The 25240-nt window shown below is 35.6% G+C and overlaps 2 protein-coding genes across 4 annotated transcripts in view; one reads left to right on the top strand and one right to left on the bottom strand.

Moving 5' to 3' along the window:
* LOC139958337 (kinesin heavy chain-like) overlaps positions 1–7211 on the top strand; it is a 44733-nt gene extending 37522 nt beyond the window's left edge. For all 3 annotated transcript variants that reach the window (XM_071955324.1, XM_071955326.1, XM_071955325.1), the window contains 7 exons: positions 423–483; positions 1096–1167; positions 1604–1714; positions 2555–2771; positions 3001–3154; positions 3831–3895; positions 4382–7211. In XM_071955324.1, coding sequence (XP_071811425.1) covers positions 423–483; positions 1096–1167; positions 1604–1714; positions 2555–2771; positions 3001–3154; positions 3831–3895; positions 4382–4494 — 793 coding nt within the window. In that variant the 3' untranslated portion in view covers positions 4495–7211. The remainder of the gene's footprint in view (positions 1–422; positions 484–1095; positions 1168–1603; positions 1715–2554; positions 2772–3000; positions 3155–3830; positions 3896–4381) is intronic.
* Positions 7212–7629: 418 nt separating this feature from the next.
* LOC139958338 (elongator complex protein 2-like) lies at positions 7630–24127 on the bottom strand. The gene is made up of 18 exons (XM_071955327.1): positions 23944–24127; positions 21720–21893; positions 20687–20936; positions 19927–20058; positions 19333–19464; positions 19107–19202; positions 18630–18733; positions 18068–18193; positions 17116–17268; positions 16728–16829; positions 15674–15763; positions 15057–15216; positions 14443–14573; positions 13645–13834; positions 11610–11731; positions 11171–11310; positions 9693–9794; positions 7630–9341 (listed from the first exon to the last, which is right to left on the bottom strand). The coding sequence occupies exons 1-18, from the start codon at positions 24070–24072 to the stop codon at positions 9197–9199; spliced, it is 2478 nt and encodes an 825-aa protein (XP_071811428.1). The 5' UTR covers positions 24073–24127; the 3' UTR covers positions 7630–9196.
* Positions 24128–25240: the final 1113 nt, after the last annotated feature.

The following is a 25240-nucleotide window of genomic DNA, read 5'->3' as shown; positions in this document are numbered from 1 at the left end:
ATATGTTAACTTCTATATAGCAGTGAAACATATGTAAACTTCTATATAGCAGTGAAACATGTTAACTTCTATATAGCAGTGAAACATATGTTAACTTCTATATAGCAGTGAAACATATGTTAACTTCTATATAGCAGTGAAACATATGTTAACTTCTATATAGCAGTGAAACATATGTTAACTTCTATATAGCAGTGAAACATATGTAAACTTCTATATAGCAGTGAAACATGTTAACTTCTATATAGCAGTGAAACATATGTTAACTTCTATATAGCAGTGAAACATATGTTAACTTCTATATAGCAGTGAAACATATGTTAACTTCTATATAGCAGTGAAACATACGTTAGCTTCTATATAGCCCAATATCCACTCTTGAAGTGTGTGAGATTGCATTCACATATTTTATGTTTCAACAGTCAACAACACGACCGAAGAGAACAGGCCAAACTAGATTTGAAAGGATTGGAAGAGACAGTGGTATGTTAACATTTCTGGTGTTATTGTAAGAATCAGTGATTGTTTGTTTAGGAGGAAGATAGAGAATAGGCAAGGTTCACAGAGTTGGGTGAGGAGGCATTTTCATTTTATTGTATTTATGGAGAAATCTTTGAAGTCTCATGGAAAGTGGGAGGTGATTTAAAGATAACTATATCTATGATAAGAAGGCTCAGGATCCTGAGGTATGTTAATAAGGACAGTGAATTACTAAATTATCTCAATATCTCTGTCTGAGCATAATGCTCTTGTACTTTGATTCCAAGGGAATGCAACATGAGGTGATGATCACATCAGAAAAATTTTTTTTTTCTTTTGTGTATGTCTTGAGAACAAAATACCTAATGTTGAACTATACTGAATCTGATCCACACATTTAAGGCTTCCCTACACTCAGTAGTATTGGAATAGCATCTGACAAACTTTAATTTGATTATATTGAAAGTCATTTAACGTCACACTCAGTCATATAAAGATGATAAACAATGAAAATGTTGGTAATGATTAGTGCTTGTGTTTTGTGAAAATAGAATATGTTTAAATGAGGAGAAGGGTTTGACCATAATTAATGTTTCTTCATATTTTGTTTTTCAGGCCAAAGAACTTCAAACTCTTCATAATTTAAGAAAACTCTTTGTACAAGATTTACAGAATAGAGTCAAGAAGGTAAGAATGTATTCTTTAATTGGTTTATCAAGCTATAACAAATCATCTTTGATTGGTTATCATCAAGTTATAACAAATCATCTTTGATTGGTTATCATCAAGTTATAACAAATCATCTTTGATTGGTTTATCATCTAGTTATAACAAATCCTCTTTGTCTTTATTTCATGTTTCCTCTGCTCTTAGCCTATGGTTGAAATAGAATCACACTCTCAGGCTCGGCATGTAAACTAAGAGTATGGTACCAAGTTCTGTTAGGATTTATTTTCTGACAACTTTTGCAGATCAATATGTTGGACAATTACAGTGACCTCACAAGTCTATGGACTGTTACTTTGTTATTGGTTTAAAGTGAAAGAGTGAACAGTTAGGGTATCATACCCTTTGATTCATTTCAAGTAATAACAATTATTATAAATCCATTTTGATTGCACAGGCACTGGAGGGCGGTAACCAGGACGATGATTCTGGAGGCAGTCAAGCCCAGAAACAGAAGATCTCTTTCCTGGAGAGTAACTTGGAACAGCTCACAAAGGTTCATAAACAGGTAAAGTATTTGAAAACACTGATGCAAATGAGAATACTATTAGCAGAAGCATAGCAATAGACGGTTCAGGTGGCCCTAATTGTCAAAGGGTCTCCAAGGAATACCAATTTACCTATGCCTTGGTCTGTTTTATTACATTAAAAACAAGTTGTAGATGACAAATTAACTGTAATGGTGCCTATTCTCTAATATTACATTTATGGATTTGTGTCAAGTGCAATTTAGATAAGGATGAATGGCCCCAGCTCTCGCTTTTGAACTGGGGCCCTGAAACCATAGCTATGCCAATGAGTGTTAGCTCATAATAATGTATAATGATGTAGGAGATTGATTGGCTCAGAGCAAAGATGGAGATGAGTATACTATGAATATTCATGAATGATAATATTGTTTTCTAACACACGTTATATATATATATATATATTTATATTTATATTTATATATATATATATATATTTATATATATATATATATATATATATATGTATATATATATATATGTATGTGTATATATATATATATATATATTTATATATATATATATATATATATATATATATGTATATATATATATATATGTATGTGTATATATATATATAGATATATATATATATAAATGTCTGAAGATGGCTCAACGCGTGAAACTCTAGGTAACAACTACTAGTGTTCCACTAGTCTCAACTTATTCTCACCTATACTTGCTCTGTCCACGGGACATAGAACACTCTGCTCCAAGAAAGATGTCAATCAACCAAAGGTATATATATAATGTTGTTTGTTCTGTTGCTGTGTAAGTGAATTCTACAACCATATTCATTTTTCTGATTTTCTTGCTTTCAGCTGGTCAGAGACAATGCAGATCTTCGATGTGAACTACCCAAGTTGGAGAAGAGATTGCGTGCATCCATGGAGCGTGTCAAGGCTCTAGAGTACGCCCTCAAGGAAACCAAAGAAGGTGCTATGAGAGATCGCAAGAGGTACCAACAGGAAGTGGATAAGATACGAGAGGCCATTAGATCCAGGAACTTTGGCAGAAAGGGAAATTCTGCCCAGATTGGTGAGTTTATTGACCAACTTACTGTTTGTTAGGAGGTGGATTCATGTGTGTTCAGAAAGGGAAATTCTGCCCAGATAGGTGAGTTAATTGACCAACGTACTGTTTCTTAGGAGGTGGATTCATATGTGTTCTTTGAGTGAGTTGGATGCTTGGCAAGGTTATATATATGAGGTAAAATGTGAATTTATTACTGTTTGTCAACTTGAGTTTTGATTTATTTGTTTACCAGCCAAGCCTCTTCGTGCTGGACATCCTCCAGCATCTCCCAGTGGACACACAGCTTTAAGAGGCGGGGGTGGTCATGTGACCCCTCAGGGTATTCGAGGAGGAGGAGGACCAGCCAAGCCAGGGAGTGATGGAGGAAACCAAAACACAGATAAGAAGTAAGAAGATAGATATTCAATCAATAGATTTTTAATTGTCCATCTTTACATAGAATGTTGTGATAGCATTGTGTAGTCAGCTCACTCAGTATTTCACATTTGTGTGACATTATAAAGTCCACATTGGTTTCTTTTAAAGTATATTTATTGCCTGAACTGGTTATATCAGAGGTAATTATTTTATCAAATCCATCCTGCTGCAGATATACATTAAATATACACAAGACTGGAACAGTCTGTGTTCTTTGTAGTGTGAAGATGGCAATATTGTTGTTCATTATAAATTTATTGTATGGGATGTCCCTGGATGTAACCAGTTTAGATTTATCAAATCCATCCTGCTGCAGATATACATCAAATATACACAAGACTGGAACAGCCTGTGTTCTTTGTAGTGTGAAGATGGCAATATTGTTGTTCATTGTAGAATTATTGTATGGGATGTCCCTGGATGTAACCAGTTTAGTCTTACTCATTGCCATATTCTCCTGTCTTGACTAGAGCAACCTGTAACTTCTTCTGTATTAGACACCTCAATACTGGTATAGGTCTTGTTCTTTCTCTGGTGGTAGAATGTTTAATGGCTTTACTAACATGTGTATAGTGGTCTAAAGTTTGACCCTGCCTTATATTGTGTAAGGTAACCATGGTAACTTTCTCTTCCTTTTCCTGCTAGTTATTATGCTAATGATGATAACCAAGACAAGAGGTCCAAACGACCACCAAACTTCCCACCAGGAGGTGAGAGTCTTTTCAATTATTCATTAAACCCTATTCAGCTTCCTTGTTGGTTCAGCTAGTCCAGGATAAGTATAGAGAAGTGGTTTAGGTTCTGACAGTTATCATCCTATAAGATCTTTAAAAAGGAATTTGAAATAAAATCACACCCTTAGTTGTGCTTTGATTTTAAATATCCATAAAGTTTGTTCTTCGATCTAACAAGTACACATGTTCTACCATCACCATCCCACCCTCTTCCTGCCATCTTGTAGCATTGTCCCTAAAATGTGTTGTGATATCAGATACCTTGTTTCAACATACTTATTTGTTACTTTGAAAGTGATTATGATGATAAAATAAGTGTAAATTGGATAACATAGTCTGGGTTACCACAGCAACACAGAGTCTGGGTTACCACAGCAACACAGAGTTTTCTCTGGCAGTGATTAAACCTCTGTCCTAATTCCAGATCTTTGATTATATCTCATGGATTTGTTTATCTTGCAGCGAGGATTGTCAACTCCAAAGTCAGTGATGCGGACATTGCAGCCATGAAGCAGCGCGCGAGGCAGAAGAACACCAGTTCTCCCGGGAAACTGCCAGTAACTGGTCAATCATAAACACAAAGTCCAGTTTGATGTTCCTAGAAGTAGATTGTCACCCTTCATCATGCATGCTATAAATGTGTCCATGACTAACATCTGTAACTCATTTTGTGTGCACATATTATTTGAAGATGACAAAACCTGTACTGTTTCCTAACTATAGGAGAATGATGATGCATGGAATGAGCAGACCTATGATTTCATCAAATATTGTCATAGTCTCTGATCAACTTGTCTGTCTGGAGTTTGTCAATTGGTTTGACTCTTTTATTCCTTACTTTATCAATTCAAAAGCTTTGGTAAAGAACCTGGCATTTTACCTCTTTACATTTCTTGATCCCCTCTTCTCATAAATTATAATTTGAATATAAATTGCATATTTGAGGTGGATTTATTCAGCTATATTTCAGATGTTTAAAACAGATAAATGATAAAGTTTGTGCTTTCTTCTCAATGGATACAAATGTTTGGTACTAATTACTGTACATCCAAGTCACTACATAAATATTGGAAGTCAGGAGGAATCGAGGGATATTTAATATTATGTACTCATTCATAACTATATGGTGTGCTTAAAATACTAAAACCACTGACAGTCGTCTAAATATTTTAAGAAGACAATTGTAGATAGCCTGATCTAACTCTCAGTTTTGGAATTACATTTATCTTAAGTCTTTCTTCATATTAACTGGATTGTGTTATAGTTTTGGGTCACCTGGGGAATTTTCAGAAAGGAATATTTGTGATTGTTTACTAAGAAATGCTAGCAATCAAACTTTTTGTATTACATAAAGTTGCCTGATCCAAGTTTGTCGACATTGATTTTCAATTTATGATTTCATTGATTCAATCCCAGAGTGGACAGTACTGTAACAACACTTTGTCATAAATTATAGTGATGGAACTAGTACTGATGGGAGTTGATGAAGTGACATCAAAAATGGACCCCAATTTAAAAGTTAGTCTACCTCTTAATGTTGAATTATGGCTGAAAACCACTCGACATTAGAAAAGAGGTTATTACTGCTGCTGTAATACATACTTGATACATATTACTACCAATGGAAGAAAATGCTAGGACTCATTTATATCATAAAGCATTGAATATTTGTTGCTGATCAATAAAGGTCTGAAAAGCCTGCATAAGATCATCCACAATCAATACAGAATTATTGATTTGGTTGAAGGAAACACTTTGTAGTTACCTTTCTCAGCTAGTTCTTTATGACAGACTGTACAAGATACCAAATACACACCTCATGCATTGAATGTCTCTGCATACATTAATACTACTACTACTACTTGTAAATAGTTGTGTAACTGTGTGTGTATGTGTTTGTATTTAAATATGTTATGAAGGAAACCAGATGCTTACTGCAATGTGTTACAACAAACAGGCCAAGTGACCAACTGTATTCTGTCTGCTCCTGACATACAAATTATTTCTAGTTCATGAATAGTATTTAGAGATGATAATGCATGCATGCCAGCCTATTTACAAATCAAATGCTGTGTAGATTATGAAGTCTGTAATTTAAAATGTGTATATTCAAAACAAAATAATTAAGATGTTAAAGAGCTGTAAACATATTTGATTTAGTCTTTGCATTATAGAAATTAAAAGATTTATTATTGTGAAAAGTTGACCTTTCATTATATAAATGTTACAATTATTGTCATTTGTGATGTGGAAAGGATTATGTAAGCATTTCAGAGTTTCTATTAGTCTGTGCAGACAGTGATTTTTGGTGTTTGTGCTTCATTAATCATCATTTTGATATCGTGTGGAAGAAAAACATTTGGTTATATATCTTTCACATGCCAGCGATATTACAGTATGGACTTAATTGCCTGATTGAAGTTGATAATAATGGTAGGATGCGGTAGGTGTGGGGTGGCGGTTAAAGGAAGAGGGAACAGTGGGTTACATGAACTAACAGAAGACTAATTGACTGTTTAGGCACTAGCTTGACTTGGTGTTGCATATTATGTTTCAGTTATAAGAACAGATGGTATTGTTTAATTGATTGCCGGCCCCATAAAGTATGTACTTCTTTGTACACTGTTCAGGCTATACACCATACCGCCTGCAATCCATGAGTTGCTAATAATACTTACTTTGAAGTCACATGGATAGGAAAGGTGCAGTTATAAGATTGCAGCTATTTAGAAGTTGAAATATTCATAAATTCACAGGAGCTGTCACCAACTTAAGTGAGAAAAAAAAAGTTTGAAGTATGTAGATAATATTAAATGTGATGTAAATAAAACTTGCCATAATATGTGTGTGGGACAAAACTAAAGTTTCAAATTTAATAGTCGCATACATGCAAATTCATTTTGTGTTGTGACTCAATACTTTACTAAAAACTATGATATTTCCTTTCCTTTTCATTAAAGAATTACGAAGAGGATAGAATCAAGATGGTGTTATGAAGAATAAAACTGGTAGTAAATGTTGCATTAAATAAAGTATTAAATTCAATATTTATTTTAACTTCCTGAGTACAGGATTCTGTATTAATTATTATATGCTTCAGGTTACTTCAGAATCCAACATTGTTTTATGTGCAACGTGTTCAAAGTGCTTTTGTAAGGGAGTTTTGCTTCAAGTCATTATTATTATTATTATGATCATTCAGTGACATATTCCTTTCTCCCTTTGTGACCCTATGACCTACCGTTGCTTCTGTAATAAACAATATCTCAGTGTGGGAAGTTAAACAATCAAACTGTTGTCTCCTCACATTTCTTCTCTTAACTCTTTTGTTTTATAACAACACAATTTTTTTTAGTTAAGATTATTTATTATTTGAGCTTGAAACATAAAGAGAGAAGCTCATCAAGCCTTTCTCCAACTGTCTGCTATGTGATTAACTGTCTTTCAAAGCCAGAGAATTCAGTATGGCTGCAAAAATTAATTCCAATAGTTAACAAGTCCCATGTTTTCAAGTACACTTATAACACAATACTCTCAAGTTTAGAATTGGACATGAGTAGTAAGCTGATGTAACGTCTCCTTCACCTCCCAGCATTTACCGTCCCACCATGACCCCATCCCTTCCACTCCCCGGCCCTCCTCATCACCCAGGTGTACCAATCAAAATACACAGAAAGTCCATCACTCGGATGTACTCAACATACACTCTGTTAGCATTTTTCTGTCTGTCATATATTTCATGAAAAGTTGTACTAGCACACACAGCATTTCCTTCTACCTTAAAGGTGTTAGTGCTGTACAAAGAAGTTCATTAAAATACTCTTGTTCATGTAATACTCTACCTACTACCATGCATGTGTTGTGATTCAATTTAAAGGCATCACTCAGCTTGTATCTCATCTAACATCACAACAACTAATTTGAAACCATTATCTGTCTTCAACTATTAATGACTTTTAGATCAGATATAATTGATTGTGGTCTTCCAAGGTCTGGTGCATCGACCAGATTATAGTCTCATCTTCCAGAGGTCAATCGCTGACCTCCTCTACTTCCATCTGGTGGACTGACCAGACATCGCATCTTCCCAGAAGTCTGACCATATCCAATTTATTACTGTGGATAATACTTGTATTCTTTCAGCATTTAAACTGAGACTTGATCTAGTTGTATCCCGTGGATATATAAACTACAGTCTGTGCTACAACTGGCCAGTTCTATCGTCCCTCAGACTTGATGTAGTTGTATCCCGTGGATATATAAACTACAGTCTGTGCTACAACTGGCCAGTTCTATCGTCCCTCAGACTTGATCTAGTTGTATCCCGTGGATATATAAACTACAGTCTGTGCTACAACTGGCCAGTTCTATCGTCCCTCAGACTTGATCTAGTTGTATCCCGTGGATATATAAACTACAGTCTGTGTTACAACTGGCCAGTTCTATCGTCCCTCAGACTTGATCTAGTTGTATCCCGTGGATATATAAACTACAGTCTGTGCTACAACTGGCCAGTTCTATCGTCCCTCAGACTTGATCTAGTTGTATCCCGTGGATATATAAACTACAGTCTGTGTTACAACTGGCCAGTTCTATCGTCCCTCAGACTTGATCTAGTTGTATCCCGTGGATATATAAACTACAGTCTGTGCTACAACTGGCCAGTTCTATCGTCCCTCAGATTTGATCTAGTTGTATCCCGTGGATATATAAACTACAGTCTGTGTTACAACTGGCCAGTTCTATCGTCCCTCAGACTTGATCTAGTTGTATCCCGTGGATATATAAACTACAGTCTGTGCTACAACTGGCCAGTTCTATCGTCCCTCAGACTTGATCTAGTTGTATCCTGTGGATATATAAACTACAGTCTGTGCTACAACTGGCCAGTTCTATCGTCCCTCAGACTTGATCTAGTTGTATCCCGTGGATATATAAACTACAGTCTGTGCTACAACTGGCCAGTTCTATCGTCCCTCAGACTTGATCTAGTTGTATCCTGTGGATATATAAACTACAGTCTGTGCTACAACTGGCCAGTTCTATCGTCCCTCAGACTTGATCTAGTTGTATCCCGTGGATATATAAACTACAGTCTGTGCTACAACTGGCCAGTTCTATCGTCCCTCAGACTTGATCTAGTTGTATCCCGTGGATATATAAACTACAGTCTGTGCTACAACTGGCCAGTTCTATCGTCCCTCAGATTTGATCTAGTTGTATCCCGTGGATATATAAACTACAGTCTGTGTTACAACTGGCCAGTTCTATCGTCCCTCAGACTTGATCTAGTTGTATCCCGTGGATATATAAACTACAGTCTGTGCTACAACTGGCCAGTTCTATAGTCCCGGTGTTGACTCCTTTCTCCTGGTTCTTCTTGACTGGTCTCCATCTTAGTCTCTTCACTGTCATTGTGTGCCTAGAACAAATCAAACATATCAAAGGCTTATTCTCCAGCCGGCTATAAATGTCACATTAAAGTTCTATGACACTAAGATTTGGTGTGGACATTGGCAATATTGTGAGGGGTTCAGCTATTGAATTTCCTGCTCACCATTTAACCTGTATTGTATTCTCAAGGAGAGCGCTTTATGTGGAACTTACCTTCCTCAGCACCTCTTCTCACTCACATTGCATGGTTAAATCCTCACCCATGGTTAGGAAAATTTATGTTCAATCATTTTCTTGTTCTACCTAATCTACAGCAAACTAATGGAATGGAAAGAATATAACAACTCTGGACAAATAGATTAAGCTTGAAAGAAATTACCCTAGAAGGATTTGAGAGCCTTTAATCCATTCTTGGGATGAGTCTGGTGTCCACTTGTAAAGCAGAATGTTCCCTGACTCGAGACCAACAGCTAAAACATAGCTACAAGTAGAAAAGACACAAATCATAAACCACATGACAAAATATCATCAAATCATGAAATAATTTATCCAAACCTTGTTCCATGTACTATGTCATCTTAAGACCTTCAACTGATTCCTTTACTAGCTTTGCACATTAACTGTTCTGCTGTGATCTATCACTGAACATTATCTGGTAGATACACCCAATATCTGCTGTGATCTGTTACTGAACATTATCTGGTAGATACACCCAATATCTGCTGTGATCTATCACTGAACATTATCTGGTAGATACACCCAATATCTGCTGTGATCTGTCACTGAACATTATCTGGTAGATACACCCAATATCTGCTGTGATCTGTCACTGAACATTATCTGGTAGATACACCCAATATCTGCTGTGATCTATCACTGAACATTATCTGGTAGATACACCCAATATCTGCTGTGATCTGTTACTGAACATTATCTGGTAGATACACCCAATATCTGCTGTGATCTATCACTGAACATTACCCAGTAGATACACCCAATATCTGCTGTGATCTATCACTGAACATTATCTGGTAGATACACACAATATCTGCTGTGATCTGTCACTGAACATTATCTAGTAGATACACACAATATCTGCTGTGATCTGTCACTGAACATTATCTGGTAGATACACACAATATCTGCTGTGATCTATCACTGAACATTATCTGGTAGATACACACAATATCTGCTGTGATCTGTCACTGAACATTATCTGGTAGATACACACAATATCTGCTGTGATCTATCACTGAACATTATCTGGTAGATACACACAATATCTGCTGCGATCTATCACTGAACATTATCTGGTGGATACACACAATATCTGCTGTGATCTATCACTGAACATTATCTGGTAGATACACCCAATATCTGCTGCGATCTATCACTGAACATTATCTGGTAGATACACCCAATATCTGCTGCGATCTATCACTGAACATTATCTGGTAGATACACACAATATCTGCTGTGATCTGTCACTGAACATTATCCAGTAGATACACCCAATATCTGCTGCGATCTATCACTGAACATTATCTAGTAGATACACCCAATATCTGCTGTGATCTATCACTGAACATTATCTGGTAGATACACCCAATATCTGCTGTGATCTGTCACTGAACATGATCTGGTAGATACACCCAATATCTGCTGTGATCTGTCACTGAACATGATCTGGTAGATACACCCAATATACAAAATTCTTCAATGATGATTGTGTGACATACATCTGGTATGTTGAATAGGAGAGTGCCTTAGATAAGAAATAATCCATCTCAACAATAAAATAAAGTGATTTTAGTTCTATTAAAACCTGTCCATCAAAACTGTTGACAGGTTCCTTACCTTCCAACAGGACAAGTCACAGGAGCAAAGTCAACAGCTGTAGCAGATACACCAACATCTAAAGGAGTTGAGTGAGCTCTGTAATTACCAAGGCAACTGGAACTTTGTGACTCATCATTATGACTACCCCAGATTATAACCTAAACGATAAAAGGATATTCTAAGATACAAAATCTTTGTACATGATATTAACAACCAATGCATGATAGTTGGTCTCTCCTATGGGAATAATATTCCTTGTACATGATATTAACAACCAATGCGTGATAGTTGGTCTCTCCTATGGGACTAATATTCCAGTCTTGATGAGAAGAAATCTCTGTCACATTTTGGTTTATCTGGCTAGTAATGGTCATTTATGATTGAATTTACAATATTTAACTTTTAAAGATTAGAAAACTGTTTTTACAAGATAAAGAAATTTAAGACTAACACAAACCTTTTTATCCCTAGAAGATGTTGCAAAATATTGATCATTATGGGCCCAGCTACAGCTCCAAATGATTCTAGTATGGAGGCCAGTCTTTCTATCTGTACAGGCTACTTTCTGATAGAGGTGACCTAGAGAGGGAAAGATGTATCAACATGAGTACACTACACATCAATCATTACAACATTGTTATGTATCAACATGAGTACACTACACATCAATCATTACAACATTGTTATGTATCAACATGAGTAAACTACACATCAATCATTACAACATTGTTATGTATCAACATGAGTACACTACACATCAATCATTACAACATGAGTACACTACACATCAATCATTACAACATTGTTATGTATCAACATGAGTACAATACACATCAATCATTACAACATGAGTACACTACACATCAATCATTACAACATTGTTATGTATCAACATGAGTACACTACACATCAATCATTACAACATGAGTACACTACACATCAATCATTACAACATGAGTACACTACACATCAATCATTACAACATTGTTATGTATCAACATGAGCACACTACACATCAATCATTACAACATTGTTATGTATCAACATGAGTACACTACACATCAATCATTACAACATTGTTATGTATCAACATGAGTACACTACACATCAATCATTACAACATTGTTATGTATCAACATGAGTACACTACACATCAATCATTACAACATTGTTATGTATCAACATGAGTACACTACACATCAATCATTACAACATTGTTATGTATCAACATGAGTACACTACACATCAATCATTACAACATTGTTATGTATCAACATGAGTACACTACACATCAATCATTACAACATTGTTATGTATCAACATGAGTACACTACACATCAATCATTACATGAGTACACTACACATCAATCATTACAACATTGTTATGTATCAACATGAGTACACTACACATCAATCATTACAACATTGTTATGTATCAACATGAGTACACTACACATCAATCATTACATGAGTACACTACACATCAATCATTACAACATTGTTATGTATCAACATGAGTACACTACACATCAATCATTACAACATTGTTATGTATCAACATGAGTACACTACACATCAATCATTACAACATTGTTATGTATCAACATGAGTACACTACACATCAATCATTACAACATTGTTATGTATCGACATGAGTACACTACACATCAATCATTACAACATTGTTATGTATCAACATGAGTACACTATACATCAATCATTACAACATTGTTATGTATCAACATGAGTACACTACACATCAATCATTACAACATTGTTATGCCTAACAATTATTGCAATTAGAAAGATTCATAAAAATACTGTGAAACAGAGTAATTTTATTGTAAACTTAAGACTTCCTGCACATTCCTTAAAGTATGTCCTAGTTGATTGGGAAATAATAATGATGCAGGGATAGTAAAAGGTTATACGTATCTAGGAAGGTGACCTTACAATATCCACCATTATGATGTATTAAAAGATATCACAGAGACATCATTAACTCCTTTACTATTATTGTACATGACCTGTATATCATGTCTTAGTACATGTTTTAAGGCATGCTTACATGGTTTTACATACACTGTTATTGTTAATTCACATTACAAACATATTTGATCCATGGACCTAGTAAAGCTGCACAGGGCATTTCTGATGTGTGCTTCCTCTGTGGTAGAGTATATACCATTTGATATTTTAGAAAATTTCAAATTACAACTGCAGATTTAAGGTGAAAGCAAAGGAAAACAACATGATCACTTTGTCAGAGGCTTTGCAAACCCTTCAGTTGCCTTTAAACTATATTCATGATATTTTACTGTACTTCCAGTTGAGCACCTCCCCACCTCCCTTGACCACAAATTGTTAATGTCAGACACAAACATTACTGTTACATTTACCACTCCACAATTGAAATAAAAAATGCTAGAATTAACCTTACAAATGATCCTCCCTCTACCAATATTTCAACATATAGAATACACTATACTAACTTTTTTCTTCTTGCTTCTGCACTGCTTCAAAGAGTGACCATGTTCTATCCCTAGAAACAGCTAGTAAGAATTTGCCAGAGTGGGAGAATGCGAGTTGTGTAACAGTCAGTGAGTGGGCTGATAGTTCACCAACCTGTCTCCAAGTGGTTGTGTCCCATAACATTATATTGGCATGTTCTTGTTTGCTTGCCTGAACAGAAAAACATTAGTGGTATCATTATTCCAATGTTCTGTTTAGAATTAACAAAGTTAGACATACACACATATCTGTATATATTCTTTAAGTTGTAGAAACAATGTCAGAAAAGAGACTAAGAACATACATGGTGCAGTACTACTTTATTGATTTAAACTTGTATACTTGTCGGCTACTAAGTATAACAATACTTTCCAGTAGTAACATCTGCATACATGAGGGGTAAAGGTAACCATGGAGATGCTTGCTCTTGAAAATATATAGGATATATTCTCTAATGCTCATTCTAAAATCCTTCATTTCTGCTTATGCAGCATTTTGCATGTGATGGCTAGTTTTCTATACTTTTACTTAATGTAACAGAAATGATCAAGGTAACCTTGATAGTTTTCAAAATGATCAACACAACAATTCTATCACTTTTATAGCTTTATCATAGTAGTATTAATCACATGTTTGATGATACAAAATTAAACAAAGCACACTGCTTAAAATAACTAAATTTCTGCTGTTTCTTAGATTTATTTAAGTTTACAGGCAGTTAATGACCCTAGTTCAATACAAGGTGACTTTTGAACTCTGACCTGGAAATAATCCCTTACCTTACAAGCTGATGCTATCAATGTTCCTGCTGGATGGCTGGCAATGGCGAAGATTTCAAAACCATGGCCATAAAGCTTCTGAGTTTCTGGCCAGAGAGTATTCTGGAGTAGGTGTTCCTCTGTAGGGGGTGCTGGGGAGGGTAAAGTAGTTACACCATATCATCAATGTAATTATCCATGGACATGAATGAGGGCTTATCTGCACCTTTCAGTGAAAACTACAAGCAGTTGGTTCTCACTGTAGTCACACATTTAAAGTTAAGTTTACCTCAACTCTTTGTAAAAGATTATTGTTAGAGACAAACCAACCAACACCTTTATGTGATAGCAATGTTTGTGTACATATATATTACTTTGTACCTACCAGCACTCACTGTAATATGTATGTTGAACAGAATGAAGGGTGCTGGCATCATTATAAGTCAGGGGCATGGATAGCTTCTTTTTCTAGCGGTCACAAGCTTTTCTATGGGGGGGGGGGGCATGCAGAAACTATTTTGAAAGGAAATTTTGACCCAACTTGTTTCCTTAATTCTTCCAAAGCAAGTGCCAGGTAAGAAAACTAAGTTTGGAAGAAACTGTGAATGTCTTAAATGAATCATAGATGATCTTACTCAACAAAGTGACGGGTTCAAAGAATATATCTGAGTATTGATCGCTGGGATGAGTAATTTCTCTGTCAGATGATGCAACACCACTCTCTCCTTGGTAAATAGCTTTGTTTGAGAGTCCAAGGGCTGGAACACTGGCTCCTTCTGGAATGGTTTGACCAGCCTGGAAATCAAGAACAATTCCACCCTTATATGAATGAGGATAAATATCTTTGACCTCTGACTCAAATCATCTACACTTGGTCTTTCTATTCAAATGCTAACATATGTTCATACCAGACACAAATTTGAAATATCAGTATTTAACCCAGAAACCTGTTGACTTTCAGAAGACTGCATGAAAAGTAAAGTGTTTGTAAGAATGATGAAGTTTTGGATCTTATAAAATCCAGTTAGAATCATCTCAATTCTTAGTCAAAGAGTCTTCATTAGCACGATGCAATATGAAACGTTCTAACTTAGTTAACATTTCATCAATTTATTTCAAATGCAGCTTGACTAACCAAGCTGATAAATTCCATTCAGATACTAAGAATCAAATATAGCTGAAAATTTACCAAAGTCACTTCCATACATACTTTTACTTGAAGAGTACAACTTTTAAGCTCAATGTTACTTACTAGCTTTAACGTCTCTTTATTGATTTCCTCTTTGGTAATTTGCTGGAAATTATTCAGAAAATTCACTGGAGCTTCAAAGGCGCGCAACACCTGATGACAGACGATGTTAAATAAACTATTGAAGAATGAAATATCACTTAAAATGAGTTACCTGGAATCCCTTAATATGGTAGCACCCATCATCCCAATAACATAATAGTAAATTAATTTGAGTAGATGCTCCAACTAAGAATAATAAGATGATTTCCCTGATTGACCTGATTTCCCAATCCTGGTACAATCACAAGGCAGAAACTAATCAAGGAAGGTTTAGTGTGTGCCAACTGTTGCCATCCTAAATCAGGAACAAGCTTGTTATGGACCAAACACAGCCATGTGAACTTTCCCTGAGGCAGGAAACAAGCATGACCATGAGTACTAAATGTAAGGCCTTAAAATAACAAACATTAAAGCAAATGCCACAACTATACAAAATGTTTATGTCTTACAGCTAGTACTTAAGTTAGAAATAACAATTTGCTTATGTCTAGTAATTTGTGGTTAATTGTGGTGCTGGGTAGTTCCACTATGAAGGAACCCAATTATCCAAATAAGACAATACTAAACAAATATTATTTATCACAGCAAAAGGATTTTGTAGGTTCTTCCCACAATGAGATGACAACCTATAAAATATTGCATCATGAATATTCATATATCATTAAATACCAAACCAACATATTAATGAATATTCATACATCATTAAATACCAAACCAACATATAAATGAATATTCATATCTCATTAAATACCAAACCAACATATTAATGAATATTCGTATATCATTAAATACCAAACCAACATATTAATTAATATTCATATATCATTAAATATCAAACCAACATATTAATGAATATTCATATATCTTTACATACCAAACCAACATATTACTGAATGTTCAAGTCACCAAATTAAAATTGGAATAACCACTAGAATTAACTACATTTGATTCTTGTTTTGGATGTAAACCTTGTCTTAGTTGTAGGAGGTAAGGGTAGGACAGGAATTTCACATACCTTCTCGTCTGCACCTGAGACATATTTAAACCGCCCAATCATGGCTAAGCATTGCATGTCATAGCCATGAACCTGGGGCCTTGCCAACTCATGCCATGTAGCCTAAAGGAAACAAATAACAAGAACCTATTGCACACATGAATTACTCAGTAAGAAATTAAAATGTACTTGAAGAGAACTCTAACAGTTAATGTAAGCAATAAACCAGACGACTCAAGAAAGACTTACTCTTTATTAGTACATGATCAACATGTGATACTGAATAGGGGTAGTAAGCATTAACATGTTCAGTAAGAAAGTACTAAAATGTAGGAATGAAGAAATAAGTAATTATGATAGACAAGAAAATCAGGTCAACTTAATTACTTGAAATGATGCAGCTACCTACCTGCTTGTTATCTCTCCTCCAGGGAGCAAAAAGACGTGTTGTCTGATCTTTGCTGACGCTGACCAAGAAGGAACCTTCAGGATCCCAGACAATGTCTTCAACACTCTGAAAGTGACCGCTAACTGTGACCGCAGGTTCCCATAAAGATTCATCCTAAAAGAACAACCAGTTAAACTGTATGTTTGGAAGTATCAAACCTTTCTTATCAATGTAACACTTAAAATGCAAAACATGCAAAGCATTGTGGGTAATGTCAACGATTAAAGAACACTAGAAACCTGACACAAGAAAGAAACAAAGAAATCTGTATTTAACAAATATTAAGACACTGGAGGAAGAAAAGTTAATATAGATAACTCCAGCCATTGAAATAAATGTCTTATTAGCTGATGGTGCTTACCTCCCTGCTACTGGACCACACATGGAATGCACCCTAATATCCGTGGGCTAGGATTGTTTTATATAAATGTCTTATTAGCTGATGGTGCTTACCTCCCTGCTACTGGACCACACATGGAATGCACCCTGATATCCGTGGGCTAGGATTGTTTTATATAAATATTTTATCAACTGATGGTGCTTACCTCCCTGCTACTGGACCACACATGGAATGCACCCTGATATCCGTGGGCTAGGATTGTTTTATATAAATATTTTATCAACTGATGGTGCTTACCTCCCTGCTACTGGACCACACATGGAATGCACCCTGATATCCGTGGGCTAGGATTGTTTTATATAAATGTCTTATTAGCTGATGGTGCTTACCACTCTGCTACTGGACCACACATGGAATGCACCCTAATATCCGTGGGCTAGGATTGTTTTATGTAAATGTCTTATTAGCTGATGGTGCTTACCTCCCTGCTACTGGACCACACATGGAATGCACCCTGATATCCGTGGACTAGGATTGTTTTATATAAATATTTTATCAACTGATGGTGCTTACCTCCCTGCTACTGGACCACACATGGAATGCACCCTGATATCCGTGGGCTAGGATTGTTTTACCATCTGGGGCAAACTGACAGCCATATAAACCTAGGGTGTTACCGCCAACCTCACCCACTCTGACCTGTAAGAACAAAGAGTTAGATGGTCAAATTGAAACATGATTTCAGAAGTACAATATGCATTGTATGGGCTATACTTAATGTTTGATGTCACTTACACATATACAAATACCAGTATGTTGGTACAGTATGATAAAAAAACTAACAAAGCTAACATGTGGAGTGTGGCAGACTCACTATGACTATGTGATTTTCTTTATGCACAATTCCATATGAAATGACATTTAAAGTTGTAAATATCTAACTTGTGTAATACTGGAAAATTAGGTAATCATGAGGTCCAAGCTATGATCCAATCAGCTTATTTCAATTTGCTCTCTCGCAGACTCACAGTCATCAACAGGTTACCATCACTGTACCCAGATCTGACAATTTAATTTTTACAAATTTCTGAAGTGGAGATAGACAGTGGTCTGTGTAACTTGAGCAGAAACTAACCTTATCTACCCAGACACCGGTCTCTACATCCAGCTGCCAGATAATCATTGTTTTATCCATGGATGCTGACAAGAGGCACATTGGTTGATGTTTGTCACCATTATCTGAGTAAAGAATAAAGAGTAAAGAATTATCTGAGTAAAGAATGTATAAAAGACAACAACAACACAGGAATGAGTTACGTTAGTTTGAGATCAGTCAAGTCTTGTTTCAAATTATCAAAGTTTAGTGATGCAAACCATGCTGGTTGTGCAATTATCAGCAATCAGTAAGAATGAATAATTTACTGATAATGATCAACTAATTTAATTACTTATGTGACTTAATCTCTTTACTGCCCTATGCACTTAAAAGAATATATGCAAGTAAAAAAACATAATACTCTATTCTGTGTCATCAAGGACACTGAAATGCATAACTTCTGTTGTATGAGTGACTACCATTTAATGTTGAGAGAGGCATTATAGATTCAACAACCTGAATATATTGGAGGCTGCCAGTGTACACCATATATCCACTGTTCATGGCCAGCTAGCAAGGATTCCAAGGTGACAACGTACTTGGCTTCTATATCTGTAAAATCAGAATAAATTTAATATAAAAGGCATGCATCACAGCCTAAAACAGTTCATTAGAGTGTTAAAGCATTGTATGTTACTGTTTGCAACTGATAACAGTACCACACCTCTTGGGACATCTTTACCTTTATAACTAACAGTGAATATATTTCCCTTTAGTTTGATGCTACTACTCTCTTCTGGTTTGTCTCTTGTTATTCTCCACAGTCGGATGAAGCAGTCCTGAGAACAGCTAGCCAACAGCAAGTCTCCACAATCTGAAAGAAAAAACAGCCATGTCAGTTGATGACAGGGTATAAGGCCCAGAAAATTATTAAAGATATTAATAATAGCCAAAATACCCTGGAATATCAATTATTATAACAATTCAAAATATCTTGATACACTGACAGTTGCTTCTGCTGTTGCTGTAATTGTGTAGACAGTTGAGTCCAGAAGAAACAAAACATACAACTTCTCCACTATAAATTGATAGTTCTTTTAGCAAGCACTCTAGATTTAAGCACTCTAAATGGAAAACAATGCTTAAGCCAATTATTTTACAGATTTCAGATTATTTATGAGACTACAAAACAATAGTGTCTGTTTCCTCTACAAATAAAACGGCTATATTTTACTGTTAAAGTTATACAAGTAAATAAATAACGGAAAACTGACTGGGTAATTTGGCTAACATTAAAGGTTGGCATTCCCTTTTAATAGCAGTTATAAATTCTCACCGTCCACTGCAAACTCTAAGCCTCTTATCCAATCTTCATGTCCACGTAAAGTCTGAACTTCAATAAATTCTGTTCCCTGGAGGACGTAAAGATGTACTCTGGTGTCATCACCACCAATTGCTAGGATTGGAACTGTTGGTAAATAATAACATGCTGTGACAGTATTTGTATGAAGCTGGTTACTTTCAGACAGTTAAACACCTCCCAGTCACCACATCCCATCCTATCCCCCTATAGATATGAAATTTATGGAAGGACAAAAAAAAGACAATGCATTGGCGAGCTGTGTAAAACTGTGATTACTGACAATCCATGTTTTGTATTTATTGTCAAAGCAGTACAGTAGGAATCTAAACTTTACCATTCTGTATATTTCATATCATCTTGCCAAACTGTCAAAAATCTACAAAAAGTACCTTTTTTATGCGATAAACTAGCAATTGCTAAATGGCAAGAACCTGAAAATTAATGTTTTGCACATTTTATCATCAAACAGTAGATCAGTCAAACAGTAATTTTCAGGTTTTTAACATTTGTTTAAGTTGCAAATGTTATGTCCCATCTGAAACTATGTTCTATAATATTTGTTCTGTTTCGTGCTTTTAATTGTTTCATTTTGATCAGCAAACAAAATCTTGAAAGTTATTAGCTTGGTCAGTCAATCCTTCAATCCTTTCAAACCTTGTTTAATTTCGTGTAGTTCCATATTTTACAAATGGTTCAGTTGAAAAACATAGATGAAATAAAAAAACACCCTTACCATGTGAAACTGGGAAAATTGCTAAAGCAACATCCAAGGCAAAACCATTTCCAAAAGATATACTCTGCAAGAGCTGAAATGCCTCTTCTCCTTCATTGCGTTGCCAGATCTTCACAGTAGAGTCAACTGATGCAGAGGCTAGGAGAGTATGAGGTCTCTCTGGAAAGCTGCCATCCACTGATGGTATATATACACCATCAACTGCAGTCACCACTCCATTGTGACCTTGTAAATGAGATTGTGCTTGATGCTACAAAAGATATCAAAGTCAAACACTTGTTGTGGCAAAGTTTCTATTGTGGGAATGATTGTGAGAAAGACTTACTCTGTGTAATAAAACACAGCTTCAGTGTCCAACCTATCTATAACCCTAATGCAAAGAAAGTACTTTGTGTACAAGTTGTGAAGCAGTATAGAGCTCTCCTTGAAGTAGTCCGCCTGACTAATATTAGTAATAGTACTAAATTCAAATCTTCTCTACCCAAATATAAATGTTTACACTGGAAAACAATTTTGCTATCCAGACCATTGTAAAAAGAAAGTCTTGGTTGTGTGGGGAAGAGTCAGGGCCAAGAAACTTCTACTTCAAGATAAGCCTTCTTATCTGATATTTGATTCATACTTAAGCCCTTTGAAACTATAAATTCCAAACATGTATGAGATTGTGTGTAGTTTGAATGAACAACAAAATTTGAGTCCACAACAAAGAGACTGAAGTAATGTGGCAACAGGTGAAAACTTGGCAGTTTTCGAAACTACTGATAATACACGGTAAAGAGCAATTTTGGCAAATAATATTACAAAGTGAAGATATCAAACCATTGCTGTAATGAACACACATTTCCAAAAGTCATTGAACAGAAGTTCTTTCTTTTTCCTTTGATAAGGTGTGTCCTTCTCTAACAACCAATAATTGATTGCTGTAGGTATATACAGGACACCATAACTGTCTGAACTCTCTCATTGCACTTTCTCAATGACTGTCTGTGATTTGGATTCAATTAGGCACTTTGACCTTTTAAGTTTGACTTACTATTCCGTTCTGAATTCTCCAAATTATGATTTCATTATCAGCTGCACCAGAAATGATCTCCAATCCATCCTCTGCTTTTGCCGGCTTTAAATTTTGCTGCAGCCATTTTACGCAGTGGACTTTACCCTTGTGTCCTTTGAGAAGATTTCTTATTGCCCCTGCTGCATTGTTGTTCTGAAATGAGAATACCACAATATATGGAATTAGACATAAAAATATAATTAAGCAATATAAATCAAAGAATAGGATTTGAATCCAGTAGTTTATATTTCCTGAGCACAGTATATTCTAATTCAGGTAAGTTGACATTAATGTGATGTTTTCCCAGCATTCTGCCATAATAATAACTTCAACACTAACTTGGTAAATCAATGCCTAAAGTCAAAAGCTTTCAATATGGCCATGAAAAATTCTTGCATTTGAAGATTGTCCATTAACAAGTGCGGCCCATAAATATAATAAAATAATAATAATCATAATAGTACTCTATACTAACCAGGAAGTTATTTTTACAATGCTTATGTGACCACAAATATACATGTGGGAGAAGCCTGCAAAGGCTTATGGATTACCAATTTCACGTCAGTTGGCTTCCAATCCAATATTTTGATCCTAATTTGTAATCTTTTCAATTTAGACAGTCATATCAGATGGGGAAACAGTAGATTGCTCTTCGATGCAAAACCCACCTTAATATGAACAGGCCGGGAATCGAACCCTGAGCCTCCCAATCACCATACCTAATTGCTTCAAGTGCCACTGTCTTTATCCACTCGGCCACAGCAGCAGTATTAAGTGAGACGTAGGTTTAGGCTAAGTTTGTCCATTCAAAGAGCTTATTTCTATTATGAGTAGCGAGTAGCGAGTGGCTGCCTATTCAGGCTTAGGCTTGGGTGTTTGTTTGTTTGTTTTATTCGCACTCAGATTGTACAAAAGACATAAAATATTACAAAGAGTAACAGGAGCTAAACCCATAAGGCTGACAGAACGTAGGCCCATTTCCAAAGGGGCCCTATATCAATGGTAAATACAAAGGAAACCAATAAATAAGACACAAAGAACGTAAATATTGCACAAAATACTGAAAAGTGCCTCCCTCTCCCCCTGCCCACACCCTAAATTACATGAGATGCTTCTTTAACTCAGCTCTAAAAAGATGAGAAGACTTTATGGATTTGATATGATTTGGAAGAGCATTCCAATCCTGAATTGCCGTGAAGTAGAAAGTAGAGCTAACACCACCCTTAGAATCAATAACATAGAAATTGTGATGTCTTGAACGAGTCTTGAACTAGGGAGAACTACAGTTGTTAAAGATTTTGTGTTTATGGTTTAACCTAATGAATTTAGCTCTACTCTCTACGGATAACAATCCAAGACCAGAAATTTCCTCCTGTCCAACATGGAATCTTGGGCCTTGCATAAGTATGTAGCGAACCACTTTATTTTGAGTAATCTGAAGCTTCTTTTTAAGAGTAAATTATGATATTTGGCACCTCTTAAACTTAACAAAGTGGCTATTCTTACGACTAGTCGTAAGAATAATTTATTAATACGCATGCGCAGTTGCTTTAACGTGGCTATATTTACGACTAAGACTAACAATAATTTCCGGTTAGGGTAAAGGTTAGGCTTAGTGTTTAGGGTTAATACCCCGACTACATGCGCAGTTGCTTTATTTACTTTACTGCGTATGAATTCGCAGATGTCTTAAGAATAGTTTATAAATAATTGTTACGACTAGTCGTAAGAATAGCCACGGCCTAAACTTAAAGTCTTACTGTCTTGATCACTCTTTTTATCTTAGACACCCTGACATATATGGCACTCACTGACTTTTTGGCCTAACTTTAGAATCCGTACCATATGAATGGGAATGCTTACTAGGGGCTAGGAATTAGGGTTAGGAAGTACTGTAGGGTTAGGGGTTAGGAAGTAGGGTTAGGAAGTAGGGAATAGGGTTAGGGGTAGGAATGGTACGGATTCTAAATTAGTACCGACTTTTTCAGTAGTGTTGTGAACATTTTGTTTTGAATTCCAATTTTCGTGTTTAGGTATATCGGGAGAGCCCCTAGGCTAGTAGTAGGCGTAACTGTTGTGAGGGTTTAACACAGTAACTACTAATACTAGCACTATAGGCTAGTATTAGTATTGGCTAGGCCAACGTATTAGTGCATAATATCCGTGGTCACTACTCAATTGTGCAGGACAGACTGAAACTTACGTGAAATTTATACAGTGCAAGCGAATTTTCAGCCCCAAATGCAATCAGTCCATTCGATCCCCAGTCGACACAATTCGGCAGTCTGTTACACCCTGAGCAAATGAAACATGTTTCACAGGGGGCCGCCATCTTTACAAGTTGAAGATAGAAAACACAAATCGACAGATCCTCTCGCTGTTACTTGTTCGTAGCCAGAGCCGTATATAGATATGTATACGGCTCTGTTCGTAGCAAATGCGACCATGTGATAATAATAATAATAATAATAATAATAATAATAATAATAATAATAATAATAATAATAATAATAATAATAATAATAATAATAATAATAATAATGATAATAATAATAATAATAATAATAATAATAATAATAATGATAATGATGATGATGATGATAATTATAATAATATGGAAGAGGAAAATATTACACATTCTTGGCTTAAAATCATAAATGCTTCTAGATCTAGATACAGGTGACTGAAACGTATGTCAGCCCCCACCCCACCAAAGAAACAATTGCCAGAAAAATGTTTCTTCTCTCAGGAAATAGATAGTTCTTACCACTATAAAATGCATTCCCCCTAAAAAAAATAGGGTCCATGTCTAGTTATCTAGATATGATTGTGTGGATGTCAATTTTTGCCTTCCTTGACCGGAAAGCAGTTCTGTGATTTCATCATGGCAGATGCATTTGAAAAGCTTTCCTAAGTTCTTTCATACTGAGTTGGTTTGTCCTTGAAATCAGAGGCGTATAGGTTTTCCATTTTAGGTTCATTTCTTATTCATTTAGATACATCAAGATTGGTCCCTTTTTTTTATCAGCCGTCAGCCCAATCAAAAATAGTAATATGTCGGCCATCAAATGATTGTTGGTCCCTCCAAAGGAAAACTTTGATATCTGCTAAAACTATTGAACCCCCTGGCCATTGGAATATGCTAGGTAAGTACATTCATCTTCATTTATGGACGGGCTTTATAGGAATCAGAAACTTTACGTGTACAGGGGTCTATGAGTGCGATACAAATGTATTAGGGTTTGACTTAAAGTTGCAGATTCCCTCCACTTTTTATTGAAACGTCAGTCACTTTTAAAGTAATAGTTCCATGGATATTTCAAAGTCATGCTGGTACGTTCGATAGCCCACCAATATTTCAAAGGAAGTTTTACAATTTTGGGGATAAATTGTGTTCTCTTCATGATCATTCACAGATGGATATAAAAGTAAACAAACGTCACCTTCAGCGTTATCCCCTTATCGTTATCCTTAGCGTTATCTACTATAATTTAGACATT

Source organism: Apostichopus japonicus, chromosome 18, assembly GCF_037975245.1.
Source record: "Apostichopus japonicus isolate 1M-3 chromosome 18, ASM3797524v1, whole genome shotgun sequence".
NCBI classification, from domain to species: Eukaryota; Metazoa; Echinodermata; class Holothuroidea; order Aspidochirotida; family Stichopodidae; genus Apostichopus; species Apostichopus japonicus.
This window is presented reverse-complemented; position numbering and strand designations above follow the sequence as displayed.

Excerpts from the sequence above, each read along its gene's own strand:
- LOC139958338 (XM_071955327.1), bottom strand. The coding sequence starts at position 24,072 with ATGGCGGCCCCCTGTGAAACATGTTTCATTTGCTCAGGGTGTAACAGA. Across the intron at positions 13,835-14,442 it reads TGATAGCATCAGCTTGTAAG|GCAAGCAAACAAGAACATGC; the intron begins GTAAGGGATTAT and ends TTTTCTGTTCAG. Across the intron at positions 11,311-11,609 it reads CATCTTCTAGGGATAAAAAG|GTTATAATCTGGGGTAGTCA; the intron begins GTTTGTGTTAGT and ends TTTATCGTTTAG.